The sequence below is a fragment of the Rattus norvegicus genome, chromosome 5, assembly GCF_036323735.1.
Source record: "Rattus norvegicus strain BN/NHsdMcwi chromosome 5, GRCr8, whole genome shotgun sequence".
Lineage (NCBI taxonomy): Eukaryota > Metazoa > Chordata > Mammalia > Rodentia > Muridae > Rattus > Rattus norvegicus.
In genome coordinates, this window is record NC_086023.1 from 144,729,400 (window position 1) to 144,752,897 (window position 23,498).

Here is a 23,498-nt window from a genome sequence, read left to right on the forward strand (position 1 = left end):
GAGCTAGCTGTGGTTCTCCACTGTACATTATGTCTGTGGGTCAGTCTGTCTTTCCTAGAATCTGAGGTAAGCACAGGAGAAAGTAACTCAGGAAAACAGTCAAGTTAGACCAGCGACCAGTACTTTCCCGCATAACCAAGTAGGCAGGCGCACTTTAAAAACGAACAGTTTTAGTCACCAGCCATGTCGCCAGCCCTCAGCGAGTTATGTGTAGATGGAAAGCGGCTCCAAGTAGGTGGCCGGCAAGCAAGTATGAACAGCAGGAGAGTCTGAGACATAATGTAGGCTTCTTCTGGACCTCTAGACTGGGGCTTGGGGACTTTTTTTTGATTGGAGACTGGGCTTTGCACTCTAGTCCTCTCTAGCCTAGTTCTTGCTGGGTAGTCCATGCTGGCATTCAACTTTGGGTGGTCCTCAGGCCTCTTCCTTGCTAGTGTGGGAATCACAGGCGCATCCTGCTTGGCTGTAGCTGACTGTCATAAAAGTTTCAGCCACAGATGGTATACAAACGTATGTATGCAGGGCAACACTTTTACCCTTGTACCCTGAGGTGTTAGTTTTATATAATTTGTGACTGTTGTGAAAATTCCTTGAACATTGTTTAATCATTTTTAGAGTGTTATTATTATTATTTTCCTTTTGGGCGTGTGTTAGAAAACTTGACAACCAGAAAAAATTGGTTCTCTGTTTGCCAGGGCAGGCAAGTAAGGGATTCTTTAAACATCTTTCTCATTTTTCTTTCATTTGAGCAATGGGAGGGGCAGGTATTTTAGGTGAATAAGTTACAGTTAACTGGTTACTGCTTTATTGCTCATCAATTGTAGGGTTCACTAATTTACAAGTAACTTTTTTTTAAGGTTTATCTATTTATTTGTTTACTTATTTACCTATTATCTGTAAGTACACTGCAGCTGTCTTCAAGACACCAGAAGAGGGCGTCAGATCTCATTACAGATGGTTGTGAGCCACCATGTGGTTGCTGGGATTTGAACTCAGGACCTCTGGTAGGGCAGTCAGTGCTCTTAACCACTGAGTGGTCTCTCCAGCCCTCCAAGTAACTTTCTGAAAGCCATTGTGTAACTTCCATACAAATGCAAACCGGGAGACACAAGGGGTTAGGTGGTGTCAGATTCCTCCAGCACGGTGGGCTTGAAGGCCGGGTCACGTGATCCCCCTCTCCCCACCCACACTGCCCCCTCGGCAATATGAGTACAACGTGGGGAGAAGCCTCAGTGGGTGGGTCTTAGTTGAGATGACCACCAGTGGGCGGGGCTGGAAGGGGGAGGGGCAGGGGAGGGGCGACGCGACGCGACTGTGGTCTTCTGGGTAGAAGGAAGGGTTGTTCAGGAAGCCCTACGCTGCCATGCTGGTCAGTCTAGGCGCATTGCGAGTTCTGCTTGGCATCTTTTTCACTCTCACCGGGGCTGCCAAGCTCTTTCAGGTCTCGGCCCCCGTGTCACAACAAATGGTGAGCAACACCCGGGGAAGGATAGCGTGTGCTTGGTTCCCGGGGAACCGGGTTGCCTTCGGGTTCGAGGACGCCTGGGCCTCCCTCCAGTTTTCTAACCTTCTCCAGGTGGGAGGGAACGGGACTTCTACTTCTGCCCAAGTATGCTGTCTCCAGCCCGATTTAGAGCTGGAGAAGTGATGTGACTCAGGAGGTCCAGGAAGACAGTGAAAAAGTGACCTAGCACCCTTCTGCATCTCACGTCCACCACTCATTGTTCCAGTTTGGGGAGGCTGGAGAGGCAGAATTTTACTTTATTTGGTGTTTGTTTGTTTGTTTGTTTGTTTGTTTGAGCTGCTCTTCTGACTATGTAGCTCTGACTGGCTGGCCTGGAACACTATATATAGTACCTGGCCTAGAATTTGCAGAGATCCACCTGTCCCTGCCTCCTAAGTACTGGAATTAATGGCTTGTACCTAACCTTAGAATTTATTTTTTAAGCTTAGGAACTAGCTCTGAGGGTAAAATGTAATTTGCCAAAACATGACACAGCTAGTCAAGCAAGTCCCAAAGTAGACTAATCTAACCTGGTCCCATGGAGCCTGGGATGGAAGCCTAAAGGTCACTGACTGTGACCTTATCCGGAGAGGGTCCACCAGCACGTTCAGGCACTCAGAGAAGCCAGGCTCTGTGGAAGACCCCTGTTGCTTCCTAAGCCTACATACTCCTCCTCCTTTTCTTCTCCCCTCTTCTTCCAATTTTCTTCCTCTTCCTCTCTTCTTCCTCCTTTTTTTCTTCTTCCCAAAGATGGTGGGTTCTTTGGGATAGACATGGTAAAATCGAGACAGCTTAAACTCTCTGCAGGTATGTCTCATGTGTGGCCCTTGGGCCATACACACACACACACACACACACACACACACACACACACACACACACACACACTATCTATCTATCTATCTATCTATCTATCTATCTATCTATCTATGGTAAAATCGAGACAGCTTAAACTCTCTGCAGGTATGTCTCATGTGTGGCCCTTGGGCCATACACACACACACACACACACACACACACACACACACACTATCTATCTATCTATCTATCTATCCATCTATCTATCTATCTCTATCTCTCTCCAGGATAGCTGTCACTGTAGCCCAGTACAGAATTGTAAAGTGGGGTTCTAGAGTAACTCTGTCGATGACAACATGGAGCTTCCTCCATGGAGGAGTGAGTAGGAGAGGCAGGGGTGCTGTTGAACCATAGGAAGCAGTCCTGAGGGTGGAACTGGCCCAGGGAAGGGTCTGAGTAAGGTGTGTTACTTTATACCCCTACAGCTGTTCCTTGTGTCTGCCACAGTGGGATTAGGACCTGCACAGGAGATGGAAAGTGTCAGCCATTCTCTAAGGAGCCACTGGCACAAAGAGAATCTTTCCCAGGCCCTGGCCCTAGATGGGAAGGTCCAAGCCCTGCAACCTTCTCCTGGGATTTGAAGCTGGGTTTTCTCCTATGGAGAGGGCTGATGAGGACATAAAGCCATCTCTACACCTGAAGCCCTTTTTCGCTTAGGCATGACTGCTCCTGATTGCAAAGGTCAGCCCTGATTTCAAAGGTCAGCCCCATAGGGTAGCCCCCTTCTTACAGGCCTCTTAAGCTAACAGCCAGTCTCAACTTGTAGTAGTTTTGTTAGGGGAGCCAGTTACAGGCAGAGGTCTCTGTTATGCCTTCAGGCACTGCATTTTTTGATGAGTGGTACTGACAGGCATTCCCTACTACCCATAGAAAGCCTTGTTCGAGCAGTTTGCTGAGGTGTTCCCGTTGAAGGTGTTGGGCTACCAGCCAGATCCTATAAGCTACCAAGCAGCTGTGGGCTGGCTGGAACTGCTGGCTGGGTTGCTGCTGGTCGTGGGTCCACCTGTGCTACAGCAGATCAGTAACGTGCTCTTGATCCTCCTCATGATGGGTAAGGGGGCAACTGGGGTCTCCTGGGGACGATAGAAAAAAATCAGATGTTTTTTTCTTATGCTGTCTGTCCTCTCTTCTGGGACTAGGAACACACGCTGCTCTGCCATAGCTTCCACAATCTCGAGACTAGGAGTTTTTAAAATGCCTGTACCATATCCTGGCCATGGTGACACTGTCACATGCTTTCCCCATCCTGTCTGTGGCCGTGCTGTGTCCCGGTGTAAGCATGTAGTATGACTTCAAGAGCTCCTCCTCTGATAGATGCTCACTCCTGGAGGGTATGGAACAGCAGCCGCCACTTAATGTATAATGTATCTCATGGGTGTAGAAGCAGCCAGCCGGGAAGCCAGGGTCCCTTGACCAAAGAGGCAGAGAATTTCTCTAGAAGACATTTTCTCAAGAGTTCCACCAACAAGAAACGCCAGTGTACAAACAGGACAACTGCTGCTGCAAAGGCTAGACACCTTTGCGCTGATTCGCATCCCCTGGCCGGTGTCACGTTACTGCCACTAAAGCATTCTTTACTTTGAGATCATTACCACACTTTCTCCACGAGCCCCTGGGTCCCATTCTGAATCCTCCAGTAGATTTAGGGTTATTAAGAAAAGTTGAGGGAAAGTTAGTTTCCACATCCCCATCTTCCCTCTTTGACTCTCCCTTACTCCAGGGCATCCATTAGCCCAAGAGGCTTCTAATTCTTTGTCCTGCTTTCTTGAAGAGGTGTAGAGGAGTGATTAATTGAGGGGTGGGTGGGTAGGGCTTGAGCTGGAATGGGCCAGCCTGGGCCGGAATCCCTGAGTTCTTAGATTTCCTGGATTTCCCTTTTGTTCTAGGGGCTGTCTTCACTTTGGTGGTCCTGGAAGAGTCACTGAGTACTTATATCCCAGCTGTTGTCTGTCTGGGGCTCCTGCTGCTGCTGGATTCCTGCCAGTTCTTAGTTCGAACTAAAGGAGCGGTCAGATGCCGTAACAAAATCCCTGGTGCACTTGGGAACCCTAGGAAGTGAGTCTTCATGCCACACAGCACAGCAGGGACAGTCATAGCATACTGTCTACAACTTTGTTAGTCATTCAGTGTAAAGAGAGAGCTTGTCTAGGCCTCAGTCTCCCCTAATAACTATGTTGCTCTGTTCTGAGGGGGGCAGTAACACTCTTCAAGTCACGTGAAAACAGGAAGTAAACAGGAAATAAACTAAAACCACTCCAGATTCTAATACTCTGTGAATAATCATCTCAATGTTTTGGCGTGACTGTGCCTCACAACTTTTTCTATAATTATATACAGATGCATGGTTTTTTTTTTAATGAAATGAGACAGTGTAGCCTATTGCCCACCGTTAAGATCCAGGGTTCTTTAACATCTCTTGTGTTTTTATTCCGTCAATGTTCATGGCTTTAAGCACTCAAGTCACTGAGTTGGGGATGAAGAGGCAGCTGAGGTGCTAGGAACACTTACTGCCTTTGCAAAGGGCCAGGGTTCAGTTCCCAGCATCCTCATGGTGACTCACAACTCTACCTCTGGTCTCAGAGAAAGCAAAACACTCATGTACATAAAATAAATGTTTTTAAAGGATGAGTTATAACTAGTCCACTTCCTCCTGTCCATGAGAGATATCTGGGCTGTTCCTCTGTGTGTGTGTGTGTGTGTGTGTGTGTGTGTGTGTGTGTGTGTGTGTGTGTGTGTTTGTGGAGCTCACAGTAAATGACCTCTACATATTTATTTCCTTTCCCAAGAAGTAAGCGTGCTGTTTCAAAAAGCATCCACATCTTAAAATTTACAAGTTCACACTGGAGAGTGTAAGTGTCTGATTTCTGCCTGTGCTCACTTGGGCCCCGTGAGGGATTTCTTGCCATTTCTCTTTTACACTTGCAGTGTTGACAGGCACCTGTTAAAGCGCTGAGGTGTGGCTTAATCCACTGTCCCTTAACACCTGAGTGGAGGTTGGGGGACAGTAGCTGTTCAATGGTTCAGCAGTCTCTATCTAAATCCAGTTGTTTCGGGGGTGGGAGATGATAGAGGGGAGAGAGAAAGGAATGGGGCAAGTGATCATGGGAAAAACATTAGGGCACCTTGTGTCATGTCCCCTTGCAAGACCCTCTGCCCGCGTCCACTGGAGTTCCTTTGGGAAGTGATGTTTCTTCAATGAGGAAAGGTAGTGAAGAAAAAGAATTTATGTTTTGCAGTTCTGGATGGAGCATCACATACGACAGGCAAGCACAGAACTTCCGAGCCTCACCCCTCGTTGTCTTTATTCTGAGACAGGATCTCACTAAGTTGCCTAGGCTGGCCTTGAACAAGACTTGTACTTGAATCCTCCAGCCTCAGTCTCTCCAGTAGCTGGGATTATAGGTCTGCACTGGGGCCAGCTGGAGTTAATCTATGCACATGTTAGCTTCCTGCCTAGATAACATTTGGGGCACAGGAATTTAGCTTTAGGGAGCACAGGCGAAAGTTTGGTAGTCCACTTCATGCTCAGTGCTGAATGGTAGTTTCTGCTATGCCCTCACCTGTATGAAGCTCGAGGAAGCTGGAAGATAATTCTTGGTTGGATCTTCTTGGGTCTGAAAGCACAGTGGTGTGCTTCACTTATAGAAAGGGTATGGAAACCCATGGACAGACACTTCATAAATTATGTGACAGCAGGGGACTGATGAGATGATTCTGGATAAGGGTGATTGCCACCAAGCCTGATGACCCCTTTCATCCAGGACCTGCATAGTGGAAAAATGGAACCAACTTTGGAAGATTGTTCTCTGACCTTCACATGCCCAGTGATACACTCATTCTGTCTGTCTGTCTGCCTGCCTGCCTGCCTGCCTGCCTGCCTGTGTCCCCCACTCTCGGGTCCAGATATGATTGAGTTTCAGCATCAGTGACTTGGATACTTAATGAAGACATACATCAACAAGAACCAACATTTATTCTTTCAGCCATCAATTTACTGCTCAGGTAGTGTGTGTGTGTGTGTTCGCGCGCATGCGTGTGTGTGCACGTGCGAACATAAGTAAGTAGAGTGGAAAGCTTTCAGAAAACCCCAGATCATCCCTTCATATCTAACTGTTCAGAATGTAGTTACATTTCCACCCTGAAACCATCACTGTGAGGAGGAATGGAATTCCCAGGATGGACTGAGACTGACTAAACCCCACCCATGCTCATCACCAAGAGGGAGGGGTAGTGGTGTTTGCTTTTTTCCTGGTTTATTTACAGAACACTGGAAACAAAAGCAAACAGCTCGGTACATAAGTGCCCATTAAATGCTATTATTGAATCTCTGTTTGTCCTACCAATGAGAAGATGGGTCTGGAAAGACTGTGTTTGTCAGAGCTAGAACTAAGGCCTGATTGGCTCCAGAAACCATGTTTTCTCAATGTTTCAGCAGCCAAGAAGAAAACTTACAGGCACGAGACCAGGGATGACCTACAACGTGATCAGCTCCCTACTTTCCAGAAATGGCAGGATGCAGGAAGACTTTAAAACCCATCAAAGTCGAGCCTGGAGCCCGGGGGTCCCAGCCTCATACTTATATCTCTTCCAGGATGACACACCCAACCTGTCTCCAGCCAGTATGTTGAGTAAAAGCTCTTGCACTGGCACTAAGGGAATCCTGTTTACCAAGGCTGACAGACAGATACGGACTCCAAAGCTTGGTGGTGGGGCTGGCCCAGGATAGGCAGGGCACTGGAAGAATGGATCAGCCATCTAGTATAGAGTAGCAGTTGGGGTTGACAGAAGTCTTGAGCCCCGACAGTACCTTGAGGAGCTCAAGGAACCAAGCTTCAGGGAACCACATCAGAAATCTAAGACAGCTTGGTACAACTTCCAACTGTTTACCTTCCTCTTGCCCCGGAAGACAATTCCATGACCAGCTGCTGAGCCCATTCTCCATGTCATATTCAGGGATTGACTAGAAAAGTCTGGGATATGTGAGTGAGGGGATTCAATTCACTTTTAACTTTTTAATGTTTGTTTTTGAGACACATTGCTTTTCTGTGGCTGTCCTGGCTCTCACTCTGTCCACCAGGCTGGCCTTGAACCTTGAACTTGCAGAGATCTGACTGCCTCTGCCTCCAGAGTGCTAGAACTAAAGGCTTTAGTCTTAACTTCTTAAAGCCAAAAATCCGGAGCAAGCTCTAGCAGTTAGAACATCGAGAGAAAGGAGTAATCTAGTGGCACGATAGCAAGAGGTTTAGGGTGGGACATCTAGGGGCCAATGTAGACAGAGCTGACTTTGCCCTAGGAAGGGCAGGCACCTGAGACTTCAGATTTCAACACTAGAAGAGACTGAGTTTGGGAACTGAGAATATATGCAAGTGTCAAAAACATCAAGAAGACGCTGGCTTGTGCACTTCTGCCCCTTAGGGAGAGGGTGAGACACCACCCAGGTACTTTGAATGCTGTGTGTGGAGTGCGTGTGTGTGTGTGTGCGTGTGTGTGTGTGTGTGTGTGTGTGTGTGCTCGAGCGTGCATATGTGTGCATTTTTCTGTGTGCTGCCTAGAAGGGACAGAGGCTAAGTTATGAGTCTCTTCCCAGTGTCAGCCAAGACTCGGGGTTTTACTTGTTCTCTCATCAGATATCCCCATGGGGTAGTTAAACCTCCATTTTACATCGGGCAAAGACAGGCTCAGTGAGGCTGAGACATTAGCCCAGGGCCTCATGGCAAATAAACAATGTGTGACCAAATAATTCCCAAGCCTATGCCCTTCTTGCTGCTGCCGCCCCCTCCTCTTCCTTTTCCCCCTCCTCCCATCTTCTTCTTCTTCCCCCTTCTCTTCCTTGTCCTCTTCCTCTCCTCCTCCTGTTCCTCCTCCCCCTTCTCCATTTTGGTTTTTCAAGACAGGGTTTCTCTGTATAGTTCTGACTGTCCTGGAACTCACTCTGTAGACCAGGCTGACCTTGAACTCAAGATCCTTCCGCCTCTGCCTCCTGTGCTGGGATCACTATTGCCTGGTCCAGAATTAACTCTTTTTTTTTTGTTTTTGTTTTTTTTTTGTTCTTTTTTTCGGAGCTGGGGACCGAACCCAGGGCCTTGCGCTTCCTAGGCAAGCGCTCTACCACTGAGCTAAATCCCCAACCCCAGAATTAACTCTTAAGAGGAAACCTTTCTTGACTACCAACATGCAGACACATGCACACAGGCACAACACTGGATCCAATTTGATTGCTTCCTCATTGCTCTTTCTCAAAATTGTAATTAAGCCATTAACTGGGTAATAGAATTTTTTCTTTTCTCTCTTGTCAGAATGTATTTATGCCAATCCATAAGGGATTGCCATTTTTTGTGGGTTCCCAAATGTTGGATATTGACAATTGTATTTTAATTTAATTCAACCCAATAAACCCCATGTTTCTTTTGCTCAGTGTATTGTTTCCTATGCATCATTCTGTGTCTTGCACTCAGCAAGAATTCAATTTCAGATGAGTGAATGAAATCTGGGTATCATTCATTTAAAAACGTAGGACTCTGATACACTGGTGTCTAGTAACTTCCCTTCAAGCATTCTGATTCTTTCTCTGGTGCATTCCTGACCCAGAGTTAGGTTTGTTTCCTCTCACTATCGCTGGATACTGGCCACTCTGCCATCACTTCCACGGTGTCAAGACTCCTGTGCCAAGTCTTGGTGGTAATCAAGCTGGAGCTCCGTCCTGCCATTGGCTAGGACAGAGATTGGCCAGGCAAACTACATTCAGCTTCAGCTGACCAGAGACTTTCTCAAGGTGCAGATTCCTGTCAGTGGCTCTGGCTATACAGAACTACCTCTTTCTGTGTTCACACAACTAAGCCATCTGCTCTTAGTGGGGAAGGAAACGACTCTTCACCATCTTGCTGGAAGCCCCACAGCAGAGTGGTTTAAGTCCCAAGGAGTCCTGCTTGGCAGGCAAGCGCAGCAAACCTCGTAACAAAGTAGCAATCAGCCCCTTCCCTACTTCTTACACCCTCCTGGCCCTTTCACTGAGTTTGCCTTTTAGTGATAAATTCAGGAAGTTCCATATTCCCTTTTTGATAAATTACCCTCTCATTGGTTCCTTGTTTCTTCTTTAACGTGTTTCTTTATGTTTTAAAAGTAACACATGAAAATACATATAAAGTAAATACAAAGCAACAGAGAAAAGTGTAAAGTACAAAGGAAAAGTCCCTCAGTGGTGGCCAAGTTTGTAGTTCATGCATGTGCATGCATATTCCAATAATATATGCATTGTTCCAAACGTCTGCCATTTCAATCAAATACACGGGTGAGCATTGAGACACTCTTCTATGATTTGCTTTCAAGTTCTCTTGTGCAGCTCCCCAATATCTGCACATGTCCAGGCTGCTCTTTTTATTACGTTGTCCCTGTTTTGCTCAGTTGGTCCCCGTGGACGAACACTTGTTTCCATTATTTTACTGTTGGAAGCAGTGCAGCAACGGAGGTCCTCGCTCATGAGCCTTTGCACATTTGTGAATTTATAGAATGAATTCCTGGCAGGGAAAATTGCTGTGTCACGGGCCGAGAGAGAGAGAGAGAGAGAGAGAGAGAGAGAGAGAGAGAGAGAGAGGGGAGAGAAGAGAGAGAGCGCAATTGAATTGCTTAATAACATCACTATACTGTCTCCAATATTAAAAAGAAAAAAAAAAGGGGTTGGGGATTTGGCTCAGTGGCAGAGCGCTTGCCTAGGAAGCGCAAGGCCCTGGGTTCGGTCCCCAGCTCCGAAAAAAAAAAAAAAAAAAAAAAAGAACCAGGGGCTGGAGAGATGGCTCAGCGGTTAAGAGCACCCGACTGCTCTTCCAGAGGTCCTGAGTTCAAATCCCAGCAACCACATGGTGGCTCACAACCATCTGTAAGGAGACCCGATGCCCTCTTCTGGTGTGTCTGAAGACAGCTACAGTGTACTTATATATAATAAATGAATAAATCTTTAAAAAAAAAAAAAAGAACCAAAAAAAAAAAAAAGAAAAAAAAAAAAGAAGCACTCACATCACAGCCCCAACTAAGTAACAGTCCTCGCATCGCTGAGGGTCCACGCTAGGTGGACTCCGCCTTCTTCAGTCTGTGCGTTCACTGGTGCTGTGTTAACTCTCTCTTATTATCTATATCAAATACCCGATGCTGGACATGTCACTGCATGGTAGAGCGCACTCGCCTAGGATGCGCAAGGCCCTAGGTTCTATCTCTGGGACAGCAAACAAAACAAAAAGTAAACAAGGATCTCAGGTATTTGAATGGATCGACTTAAAAGGACAAAACGTTTATTTTGACTTAGGCTTTTAGGAGCTTTGTCCCATGAGTCATTTGGCATCCTAGCACTGAGGGCTGCGGACAGACAGCAGAACATGGAGGAGCATGCGACAGAATAATACACTCAACTCATGGCCAGGAAGCTAAACAGAACCAAGACAGACAGACATCAGGGTCTCACACTCCCCTTCAAGGGCACAGTACCAATAACCTAAAGACCTTCCTCAGACCCCATTCCTTTTTTTATATTTATTTATTTATTTTTATGTATATGAGTACACTGCAGCTGTCTTCAGACACACTAGAAGAGGGCATCGGATCCCATTACAGATGGTTGTGAGCCACCATGTGGTTGCTGGGAATTGAACTCAGGACGTCTGGAAGAGCAGTCGGTGCTCTAACCACTGAGCCACCTCTCCAGCCCCCCAGACCCCATTTTCCCACTGCCTTCTGTGTGGGTCAGCTTCCCTTTACCGTATCAAAATGTTTGAGTCACTCAGCTTTCAAATGGAAAGGAATATTTTGGCTCACAGTTTGGAGATTTTGGTCCATGGCATGGTGGGCCTGTTGCTTTTGGGTTTGTGACAAAGCCACGTATAACAATGGGTGGGCCTATGGCAAACAAACAAACAAAAACACAAAAACTGTAGCTGGGAAGAACCCTTTCTCAATGCACAGTTCAAGAGAGAGGATCGTCGAGTCAAAATAAAGTCACAATCCTCTTTGAAGGGATTCCCAACATCATAAACCTCCTACTGGGTGCCACCTGGGCACTTTACACTAGAGCTCTCAGCTTTAGTAAGGAGCTCTTGGGAGACATCCTAGGTACAAACTGTAGTCCTTCCCAATATTGTTGCACTGGGCAGCAAACATTCAATACAGGGCTGTTCTAGTTTACTTTCTATTGCTGTCACAAATGCTGTGATCAAAAGGTACCTAGGGAGCAAAGATTTTATTTCAATTTTCAGGTTACAATCCATCATCAAGGTACGTCGGGGCCAGAACTGAAGCAGAAACCAATGAGTAAGGATGCTTAATGGCTTGAAGTCCTAGGCTCTTTGTGCTAGCCTTCTTCCTTTCCTTCTTCCTTTTTTTAATTTTTTAAAGATTTATTTATTTATTTATTTATTTATTTATTTATTTATTCATATTTTATTTATATGAGTGAGTATTTTGCCGGCATATATGTATTTGCAACATGTGCATGCCTGGGACCTAACAAAGCCCTTGGAGGCCCAGGACTTAGAGAGTTACAGGTGATCGTGAGTCACTATATGGGTGCTGGGAATCAAACCTGGGTCTTCCACAAGAACATTGAGTGCTCTTTAACTCCATCCCTTTAAGAGAATTCTATTTCATATGTGTCTGTTTGAGAGTACTTGTGTGCCCCGTGTGTGTATGAGCTTGTAGCCATCAGTAGAGAGTGTCAGACCCTCTGGAGCTGGAGTTACAGGCGGTTGTGAGTGGCCGTGTGGGTGATCTGAGAGAGTAACGGGCATGTTTATTGAGCAATTTCTGCCACTATTTTATACAGCCCCCACCCCCGCATGGACCTAGGGATAATGCTGCCTACAGTGGACTGGGCCCTGCCACACCAGTTAGCAATCAAGAAAATGCCCCTACAGGGTTGGGGATTTAGCTCAGTGGTAGAGTGCTTGCCTAGCAAGTGCAAGGCCCTGGGTTCGGTCCCCAGCTCCGAAAAAAAAAGAAAAAGAAAAAGAAAAAAAGAAAAGAAAATGCCCCTACAGATGTGCCCAAGGCCAATCTGATGTTGGTAATTCCTCTACTGAAGTTCTCTCTTCCTAGATGTATAGTTAATGACCGAGATGATCCTTCAAGCCTAGGGTTTTGGAGGGTAGCGGTGGCTAATTCTTCTACATAGATCTAAATACATCTACCTCCCAGCTATGAACAGAGTTAATTGTCTGTCTTCCTTCCTTCCTCTCCTTTTTCTTCCTTCCCTCTTCCCTTTCTCCTTTCTCTTTGTCCTTTTGAGACAGGGCCTCACTAGGTAGCTTTGGCTGTTCTAGAACTTACTATGTAGAACAAGTTGGCCTTGAATTCACAGAGGTAGCTCCTCTGCCTCTGCTTCCCAAGTGCTGGGATTAAAGGCATGCGCCACCACCGCCTGGCTTTTTTTTTTTTTTTTTTTTTCTTGAGGATGTCTCAATCTGTTTGATTTATATTTGGAACCTGATGAAGCAGGAGCAGGAAGAAGAAAGATCTCATCTGTGCCCTTCACGTTAGCCAAAGCTTAGTCTATCTTGCTTGTTGGGTGAATGAAATGAGTCCAAAACCACGCCACTAGATTCTATTACTATTGTTACTTCTTGCTACTTCCTTGGGAATTACGCTGGCTCATCCCAGCATCTCAGCCCAAGGCCAAGAGACAGCTGAGGCCCCCAACATCCCGAATTCATTTGCTCATGCGTGGATGAAGTACTCAGCCCCACAGGCTACGCAAGGCTGGGTCTTTGAGAAATGACCCGGCGTCCACACCAGGGCCAGCTGACTCTCCTGAGGCTGAATTCAATTCTGTCCGAATAAAAAATGATTCCTGTTGGCCTCATCCATCCCTGTGGTCTTGTACTATCATGCTTTTGATGTAACATTTCCTCCAGCAAAGTAGTCAGTTTCCGTTGGGAAATGTCCAACTTAGTCTTCTGTGTCTGACCCGGGGAGAAAAAAAGAACTTGAGAGTCAATTGCCTCTGGGAGGTCAAACGCAATGGAAAGAAATCCTCCGGTTAGAATTACCGTGTGTGTGGATCCCCTCCTCCCTCCAGGTCAGCTCAGGAAAGAAGGGATTGGATGGATACCCAGAGGCAAGAGCCTGAGAGGCAATGACACAACCGCAGTGCAGGATTGGTCCTCTGGGACTTGGTCCCCAGACTTTTTTCAAACTTTTAAAATTTTGACTCAAGATCCTCCTTCAGTTAAAGGAGAAGGGAGTCAAAGCTTCAGTTTGACTTGAGCCAGGAGTCTTCAGTCCCTGCCTTTGCCTGCCTGGGACACACTCTGCTGTAGGAGCAGACATGGTGTGGGAAAGCAGCTCCTAGCAGAGAGAGCGTTTGGTCCCAGGATGCCTCAGAACAGAAGGCTGAGGAGCCCATCAACACATTAAAGGGGAGCCTGGTGTGGTGGCCACCATGCCTTTAATCCCAGTTTACTTTAATTCCTGGCAGAGGTAGGTCTGATCTCTGAGTTGGAGGCCAGCCTGGTTTACAAAGAGACACTGTCTTGAAAATCCAAACCAAACCAAACCAAACCAAAAACCATATCAAAGTGAATGCTGGCTTCCAGGCTCTCTCAGCATTGTAAGTCCCAGCTGCAGAGTCCTGGCTTCTCTCCGCACTTTGCACACACTTTGCACCCTGCTCCCAACCATAAACCTTTCCAGGTCCTGAGCTTCCCTTCCCTTCCCCTTAGCTTCTGATTCCTGTATAACCCAGACATTTTGGCCTCTCAGTCTCTTGGTTCTTTTTCCTCTCCCCATCCCCTCTCCTGTCCCTCTTTCTTCTTTTCCTCTCCACTGCCCCACCCACTCCCACAACCCAACCCCCAGCCATCCCCATCCCCACCCCCACGCCATGGCCTTGACTATTCTGCTGGTTCAGTCTGGAGTCTTCCAGATGCCTCTGGCTGTTCTCTCCCTCAATATCTACAGTTAAAACCTCAACTCCACCTAGGAGCCGTCACATCTTTGTCGTTTCCATTCAGAGAGAATGAGGCTCCTCAGGTCTGCTCTCCTTCAGCTCAGTCACAGCTCCAAAGTGTCAGCACCTGGCCCGACACTCTTCTTTCTTCAAATTAAAAAACGAAACATGTGTAAATGTGTGAGAGCAGGTGCACACATGTCATGACCCATGTGTAGAGGTCAGAGGACAACTTTGTGGAGTTGATTCTCTCTCCCAGCGATTCTAAGGGCTCCCAGGATGTAATGAGCTGCCAGGTCTATTAAACAAGGGCTTTACCCACTCACATCTTGCCTGTCTCCAACACTAGTCTTCCCCTTTGCTGGCACTTGCTTGCACGTGATCCCTTGGACCTGTCGGCCAGCCCAGCATCCTCTGTGATGCTGCTCCTGCTAGAGTCTCTCCTTTCCATTGCAGGCTCCACCTATTTCTCTGGCCTCTATAGGGAAGCCTGCCTGGATTAGGCCCCAAGCCTCTCTCCTTGCAGCTTATTCTGTATCTTCTTGAGGCAGAACCTTTCAATTACGTAGCTTTGGCTGTCCTGGAACTTCACTATGTGGATCAGGATGGCCTCGAACCCACGGAGATCTGCCTGCCTTGTATACCAAGTGCTGGGATTTAAAGGGGTGCATCCCACGTGCTGTAGACAATTCTTTCCTTTGACACCTGCCGCCCTCTTCTCAGGCCTGAGGAGAGGGAGTGCCTCCCCCACCGAATCCTGGAGACCTGTAGCTACAACTGTCCTTCACTGACCCCAGCCCACCTCCTTGGACTACATCTCAGCTCCAGGGATCATGACCTCTTTCCAGGATGCTCATTCCAGCACTCACCCTAGATGGCTCCCCTGTCCTTGGCGTAGCGTGTGTCAAACACCTGGTCCCAACAGGCCTTAGCCACTAAGCCAGGCGTCTTGTTTGCAGGTTTTGGCAAGTGCCTGGTTCGGGAATGTACTTGTGGCTGGGTGCTGCTCTCGGGTTAGTCCTTGGTGCTCATGGGGCCCTTGGCAAGAGTATAAATGGAGGCTCACACCCTAATTTGTAAGCACTTAAAAGCTATAAATTAAGCTGACACATTATTAGTTAAAATGTATTCCACATGCCTGCCTTGACAAATACACCTTAGGAATGACAAACTAGAGAAATGGGGGTAAAGCTGTGGGTTTTCAGGCTGAAAGTCAGCAAATTATCAAAGATGACTGAATTCAATTTTACATGTTATGCTTAAGCATTGTATGTGGGTCATATGTGATAAATTATTATTACAGAAAATATAACACTTTAATTTCATCGTGTAAGTCACCATCATTCATAATGTAAGTTTTTTTAACCATTCCTTCAAGCTACATTTATATTCATACAAAATGTCTCCAGATCATTATTTTAAATTTCAACAATGAACTATTTTATATATATCACCAAAATGGCAGCTGACTGCTCAACTGTTCAAATCTCTCTTTAATCAAGATTATACTAAAATCTATAGTCTCTCTAGAAATTAGTTTGAGAGTTGGGGATGCCTTTCAGTTGGTGGAGGGTTTGAAGCCATGGCTTCTATTCGCACCAAATATGGCGGCATATCCCGTAATCGCATCACTGGGAGGGTGGGAGCGGGAAGATGAGGGATTCGGTCATTATTGGATGTCTTCATTTGAGATAGGGTCTCTTCGTTGGTTGTAGGCTAAGAGAGGACTCAGCTGGTGCAGTGCTCACTCGTGTAGCAGGTATAGAGGCCTGGGCTTGATCCCCACCTTTATGCCTGTAATCCTTGTGCTTTTGAGGTGGAGACAGAAGGATCAGAAGTTTGAGGTCATTGTCCAGCACAATGTTCCAAGCCAGCCTGGGCTACAGGAGACCCCGGTTTCAAATAAAGAAAGAAAGCAAAAGGAAGTGAAACAAAGCACAACAGCAACAACAACGAAAAGCAGGTGGAGATCGTCCGAAACCTTTAGCTGCTTAGACACAGAACGGAATGAAGTCTGATGCAGAGACAGAGCTCATGTCCTTCTTAAAAATCCCTGCCAGCGGGCTGGAGAGATGGCTCAGCGGTTAAGAGCACGGACTGCTCTTCCAGAGGTCCTGAGTTCAATTCCCAGCAACCACATGGTGGCTCACAACCATCTGTAAATGAGATCTGATGCCCTCTTCTGGTGTCTGAAGACAGCTACAGTGTACTTATATATAATAAATAAATACATCTTAAAAAAAAATACCTGCCAGCTTGAAGCTGGAGTCAAAGGAGAGAGGGGAGAAGCTTAGTTGTTTGCAGAGAGATAGGAAACAACTATGATCTCAGTCAAAAAGCCCAGGGAGGCTAAAAACAGACGTGCTAGAGGTCAACCAGATGTCCCAAGAACTGTGTCTCAGCCCTGCTTCAGTTTTTCCTACTTAGTTTGAGGAAATCAGTTCCTGGTCCTGTCTACCTAACAGAGGGAAATAGAAGGAAAGGGAAAGCATGTGCATGTTCATGTGTGTTCATGTGTATCTTGTGTTTTGAGATAGAGCCCCTTACTTTACCTGGAACTCACTGATTGGCTCCACTGGCTGCCAGAAAGCCTAAGGGATCATCTCACCTCCTCTTCTCCAGCCCTGGGATTACAGGAACTGCCGCCATACTTGGCTTTTTAAAGAGGTGCTGGGGATTGGAACTCAGGTCTTCATGCTTGCAAAGCCAGCCCTGTATCACGTGAGTACTATATGATGGAGATCAGAGTCTTTGAGTATACAAACAACTAAGAAAATGGTGCTGAAAATTAAGAGAATAAACAGACAATATAAACAGACCCAACAATGGTGCTGCTATTGGAGTGAGTGAGAAGGCTAGGGCTCCAAATAACTATAAATTAATTAAAATGATCAAAGAAAACATGGGCAAATGAGTGAAATAAATACTTTTTTTTTCAGAGCTGGGGAATCAAACCCAGGGCCTTGCACTTGCTAGGCAAGCGCTCTACCACTGAGCCAAATCCCCAACCCGAAATAAATACTTTTAAAAGAGAATAGGAATTCATGAAGGTGAATCAAATGGCCTGAGAACTACAGAGAATATAAGTTTGGCAGGATTCTTTTATTACAGGGTAATGGGCAATAAATATAATTAACTCTTGTATAATTTATCCTAGTTATATACATACACACACACACATACACACACACACACATATATATATATATATACATATATATATATAATTTACCCTATGTATTGAGGTTAGCAAGTAAGAGGATTCAGCTCGTGATAGCATGCTTGCTGAGTGTGTGCAAAGCCTTCAATCTCCAGCATGAGGAGTGGAAAAGGAAGGAAGGAAGGAAGGAAGGAAGGAAGGAAGGAAGGAAAGAAGGAAGGAAGGAAAGAAGGAAGGAGGCAAAGAGAGAGGAAGGGAAGGAGGGAGGGAGGGAAAGAAAAAGAAAGGACAAATGAATCAACTAACCTTTCTGGGATGGGATGCATGTTCATACCCTAGCACTTAGGAGGTGGAAGCAGAAGCATCAGAAGTTCAACGCCATCTTCGGTTTGATGCCGAGTGGGAGCCAGGCTGATCCAAGGCTTTCCCTCAGGCCTGATGTATGGAGGAGGAGTGCAGTTTGTTCCTTGTCTAAAACCATGAACATGCTTGACAAGGGCTGGAAGCTCCCCAGTAAAGGCATGGGGCCAGGCGAGCCTTGGGGCAGCTTCAACTTCAGATCCTGTTAACCCAACTCTTCCCGCAAAGGATTATGGGTACCAGTCCTGAGGCTGCTGTGTGCTGCCTGTGACGCACTTGAGAAACCCTTTGTTCCCTTCGTGCAGCATGGCTTGATTAGCTTCCTGCTGACTCCGTCTCATGGTATGATAGTGTTCTGCCATTTCTGTCCCATTTCTCCTGAAAACTGTATATAAGATGCTGCATTTCTTAATAAACTTGCGTGCATGAGCCACCACCATGTGCATGGCCTTCTGAACCTAAACTTTCCTGTCTCCTTCATTTCTCATCTTCTGGTCCTCTCTGTCACGGCACAATGACCAGATCAGAGGATAGCCTGGGCTACGTGAAATCCTGTCTCAAAAAACAAATCAGGGCTGACAAGATGGCTCAGCACGTAAAGGCACTTGCTATCAAGCCTGAGAGCCTGAGTTTGACTTCTGGGATTTACACAGTGAAAGGAAAGACCTGATTCATCCAAGGTGTCCTCTGACACACATGTCCTCTACACATGTGCTGCAACGTGTGCATGCAAAGGCACGAACATACATATACACACGCATACACGCACACTAAAAATAACATATAATATAATAATAATAATAATAATAATAATAATAATAATAGCACAGTGTATAACAAGCTAACTGACCTCTTGCTGGAGGCAAATCTATCAATCAGTAAATATGGATAATTTATGTTTCATTATAAAAAATTTTTAAAAATTGAGATAGAGTCTCTCTATGTAGTCCTGGCTGGCCTGGAACTGGCTATGTAGACTATCGAGGCTGGTCTTGAACTCACAGAGATCCTTGTAAGTTGATGTCAATATGCAGGTGAGGACTGGCCCAAGTTAGGTCAAGGCCATGATTGGACAGTAAAAAAATAAGGCAGGACTGGGGCTGGGGATTTAGCTCAGTGGTAGAGCACTTACCTAGGAAGCGCAAGGCCCTGGGTTCGGTCCCCAGCTCCGAAAAAAAGAACCAAAAAAAAAAAAAAAATAAGGCAGGGACAAAAAATAAGGCAGGAGAAAAGGAGAAGGAAGGAGAATCAAGATGGAGATGGGGGGGGGGGGGTTGGGGATTTAGCTCAGTGGTAGAGCACTTGCCTAGCAAGCGCAAGGTCCTGGGTTAGGTCCCCAGCTCCGAAAAAAAGAAAAAAAAAAAAAGATGGAGATGGGGGAAGGATGACCCAGATTCAGGTGGTCTTGAATTGCTAAGGTAGCTGGGATGGATTTCTGTAGGCAAATTTATCTTATCTAGGTGGGCGGTTTACATCCTTCTCAGTTGGTTGTGAGTTTATTGTGTGGATGTACTGTGGGTTGAGAATTTAACATAGAAATCTGATTATCTGATTGTTGGGTTGCAGTTTGTTGAGTGTTGGTTTTAACAGGTTGCTGGGAGGTTTTTTTTTTTTTTTTACCATAAATAGCTCTTAGGGAGTGGATGTTGGGAGTGTAAACAGAGCAGTGGTGAGAGTTATGAGAGGGTAGCCACCCCTGGGATCAGGGGGCGGATGCTGGAAATGTGAAGAGAGTCCACAGTAAGAGAGCCTTGAGAGAGGCAGTCTCTGTATGAAACTGGCAGCAACCCGGGTCAGAGAGTACTTGGGGGCAGTGTGGCACCTTCCAATGGCCCCCTGGAGCTGGAATTAGGGAGAGAGTGACTGACCCTTAGGGTACTGGCAGGAACCGGTTCTGCCCTCTTTTTTATCCCCCCCACCCCCACAACAGATCCTCCTGCTTCTGTCTCCCAAGTGCTGGGAATAAAGGAGTATCACCATGACAGGTTGCATTATAAATTTTTATCTGAACTAGCTGGGAAGAAGGAATCATTAGCATTCAGTACCTATGGAAGCAAAAAAAAAAAAAAAAAAAAAAAAAAAAAAAAAAAAAAAAAAAAAACAGATTAGCCTCTGCATCTAACATTCTGAGTGGTCAGATACCTTCCTTAGCTGTACTGTAGACTGTCAGGGCTCTGGCCTGCAGTGTTCGAGAAAAAACAGAGGTACAGTAGGCTCTCTTAGCTGGGTATGGCTGTTCTCTGGGAGGTTCTACCAGCACCTGACCAATACAGATGCAGATACCCACAGCCAAACATCAAACCAAATCCAGGGACCCCAATGGAAGAGCGAGGGGAAGGACTGAAGGAGCTGAAGGGGATGGCAACCCCACAGGAAGAACAACATCAGCTAACTGGACCACTCAGAGCTCCCAGAGACCAAACCACAACCAAAGAGTATACATCTCCATAGCTCCAGATACATACGTAGCCAGGAAGGCCTTGTTGGACATCAATGGGAGGGAGGCCCTTGGTCCTGTGGAGGTTTAATGCCCCAGCATAGGGGGATGCTAGAGTGGTGAGGCAGGAGTGGGTGTGTGGGAGGAGGAGAACCCTTATAGAGGCAAAGGGGATGGGGGAGGGAGGGTGGGATGGGGGAGTTGTGGAGGGTAACAGGAAGAGGATATCATTTGAAATGTAAATGAATAAAATGATTAATAAAAAAAGAATAGGCTCCCTTAAAGTTCAATTCAAAGATTAGTCACTGTTTCTAGGTCAGGGGCAAGCCACAGCAAGAAACTAACCGTAAAATTTCAGCTAAGAAAAAAATATTATATATAATATGTTAAATATGATATGTAATTAGAAAAAGTCTAATATTCCATTTAGTTCAAGTGTTTTTGTTTGGATTGCAAGTTCTTCTGGGAAATGAAGTCATGGCAAAGACCTGGAACACATATGGATTAGAGTACAGTATCTAGAAGTGAGAGACCTGGGGTAAAACTCAGCCCGACCATGCCTCACCAGAGCCCTTTGCAGTGCTTGGCCATCACAAGTCCAGGTTCTTTCCTAGCTGCAGAAGAGTCAGCATTCATCAGGCCTCTCAGTTAGTGCTTGGACCGTAGCCCCAGGAGCTCTGATGGGACTAAAGTTTGAGGGTCAAATGTTCATTGTCCCGAAGACTTCTTTTAAATTTCCTTTTTAATTTTTAATCTTCTGGAAGATTTGTTTGTTACTACACTGATGAATGGCCAGGCGGTGTTGGTGCACACCCATAATGCCAGCACTCGGGAGGCAGAGGCAGGTGGTTCTCTGTGGGTTCAAGGCCAGCCTGATCTTTGGTTCCAAAGTTCCAGGGCATCCAAGGCTACACAGAAAAAAACAAACCCTGTGAAACCAAGAAACCCTGTATTGAAAAACTGGACATACATACATACATACATACATACATACATACATACATACGTACGTACATAAATAGAATTCAGAGTGTTTACAGTATCAAGCAATAGACCATGCCAGGTAAGATCTGGTCACAGGCTCAGGACGAGCATGAATTTATACATCAGGGTGTTGGGATGGGAATCTGGGTAGGTAAGGTGTTTTTACATTTATATACTCTTTTTTTTTCAAATGAAACAGAGACAATGGAATGTAACAAAAAGGAGAAACTAATTATCAGCACAGATGTCAGAAGTGGAGACGTTTGAGATTCTGCACTGTAATTTATCTTGTGCACTGTGAATTTTAACTAAAACAAAAGGCTGTGCTAAAAAAAAAATCTTCCTCAAGCCAATTCAGGGGAGTGGCCATTCTGAAAAGCCTGTTGTCAACACAAGATGAGACAGGTTTAAGCAAACAGGGCCCCCCAGCTTATATTCTTCCCTAACAGGCACGCCCAGAGGATATTTTTAAACGGAGGGTCCAGGATTGGGAATGTAGTTCAGTAGTTCTCACTGAGCATGTGCAAGACACTGAGTTTGATCCCCAGCATGAAAAGGCGTGTGTGTGTGTGTGTGTGTGTGTGTGTGTGTGTGTGTGTGTGTGTGTACCCAAATGTGCATGTGTGCTGGAAAGATGACTCATTCATCTCTGTAACTTGCAATTACAAGACCTTGGTTAGACTGTCAGGACCCATGTCAAGGAAGCCAGGATTGGTGAGGCATGCTTGTAATAAATACCAGAACTGGGGAGATGGAAACAGGCAGATCTCTGGGCTTGATAGCAAGCCAGCCTGGCCTACTTGGCAAGTTCTAAATCATGGATATACTGTCTCAACAAAAGGGTCAATGGTCCTGAGGAGTGGCACGTTTCCTCTTTCTGCTTTCTCAGAAAATGGGATCATTCAGAGTTCTCATCTCTGGCTGGTTTTTAGCTAACATGTGACCTGCAAGAGTTCACAGTCAGACTGACTTAGGACGAAGGAAATAAAACGATTCTGAAGAGACATTTTAAAATCCAGTTGGCAGGGCTGGAGAGATAGCTCAGTGGTTAAGCACACTGGCTGTTCTTCCAGAAGTCCTGAGTTCAATTCCCAGCAACCACATGGTGGCTCACAACCATCTGTAATGGGAATCCAATCTGTAGAGGGGGATCCAATGCCCTCTTCTGGTGTGTCTGAAGACAGTGTACTCACATATATAAAATAAGTAAATCTTAAAAAAGAATCCAGTCGGTGTAAAATTTACTAGTAAAAGTAATAAAAATGTTTGAGAAACTAGAACTTGGCTGGATATGGTGACGGAGGCTGTCTGTAATCCTGTATTCAGGAGCCTGAGGGAGAAGAATCATTGCAAGTTCAAGGCTGGTCTGGTCTACATAGCAAATGGGGTCTACACAGTGAGAGCCTTTAAAAAAAAATCACGCCACAGCAACAACAAAAGCAGTAAATAAACAACAGAATGCAACACATGGGTCATTTGTCCTTTGGTCTTCCTTTACATATCAGAGTTCCCTAAATTATTTATGACACTGAAATAGAAATGGCCTTGAATGGTCCCTTGTGACAATGAAAGAGCTTCTCCATGTCATTGGTGTTGAGGGCTTGGTTTTCATCCACCCACAGCATGATGACCCAGAAGCCACTGATAGGGTCAGAAAAGGGGACCAGACCCCATTCTGAGATTATTCTGGAAATTTTCTGCTTTAGCTCATGAGTGATCTTTCCATCCTTAGGTTTGCCCATGAAAAATGCTGCCCCAAAGCATGGTGGACACAACTCACTATGAGAATGTGTGCAGTCACGTGTGTGTGTGTGTGTGTGTGTGTGTGTGTGTGTGTGTGTGTGTGTGTTTGTCTTGAGCTGAGGAACTCTGAGTGAAGACAGAAAGAGCAGACTGAGTGTCTACTGTAGCCTGAGTGTGCACTGTCTAACATGGCCATGGCCGTGCCAAGGATCGAGGCTTTAGCTAGCAAAGCCTTTCTCTTGTCCAAGTTGGAAAATTGGAAATGTCTGCAAAAACTAGCAACCACAGCCACCTCTATGTTCACAACCTGAGACTGTGACTGTTCACAGACTGAGCGATCTCCCGAGACTAGCCAACCCTGCCTTCCTTGCTGTACACAGAAAAGATGCTAAGGTTCTGATTAGCTTGTTATCGGGGTAGCTGAAGCTCTGTGAAGCAGAGCGTGCACAGCCTATCTGACCCCAGCTTTTCTTTACACATGTCTGTATGTCTGTCTTGTCTTCATTCTCTCACAGCACCCAGTCAG

The 23,498-nt window shown here is 45.9% G+C and overlaps 1 protein-coding gene and 1 long non-coding RNA gene across 2 annotated transcripts; one reads left to right on the forward strand and one right to left on the reverse strand.

Moving 5' to 3' along the window:
• Nucleotides 1-1,363: 1,363 nt before the first annotated feature.
• Nucleotides 1,364-4,994, forward strand: Tmem35b (transmembrane protein 35B). The gene is made up of 3 exons (NM_001271137.1): nt 1,364-1,468; nt 3,233-3,413; nt 4,249-4,994. Exons 1-3 carry the CDS (start codon nt 1,364-1,366, stop codon nt 4,419-4,421), a joined length of 459 nt encoding a protein of 152 aa, NP_001258066.1. The 3' UTR covers nt 4,422-4,994.
• On the reverse strand, nt 3,118-18,030 carry LOC134486994 (uncharacterized). The gene is made up of 2 exons (XR_010066639.1): nt 17,755-18,030; nt 3,118-3,435 (listed from the first exon to the last, which is right to left on the reverse strand). It is a non-coding gene; the product is annotated as an uncharacterized LOC134486994 (long non-coding RNA).
• Nucleotides 18,031-23,498: the final 5,468 nt, after the last annotated feature.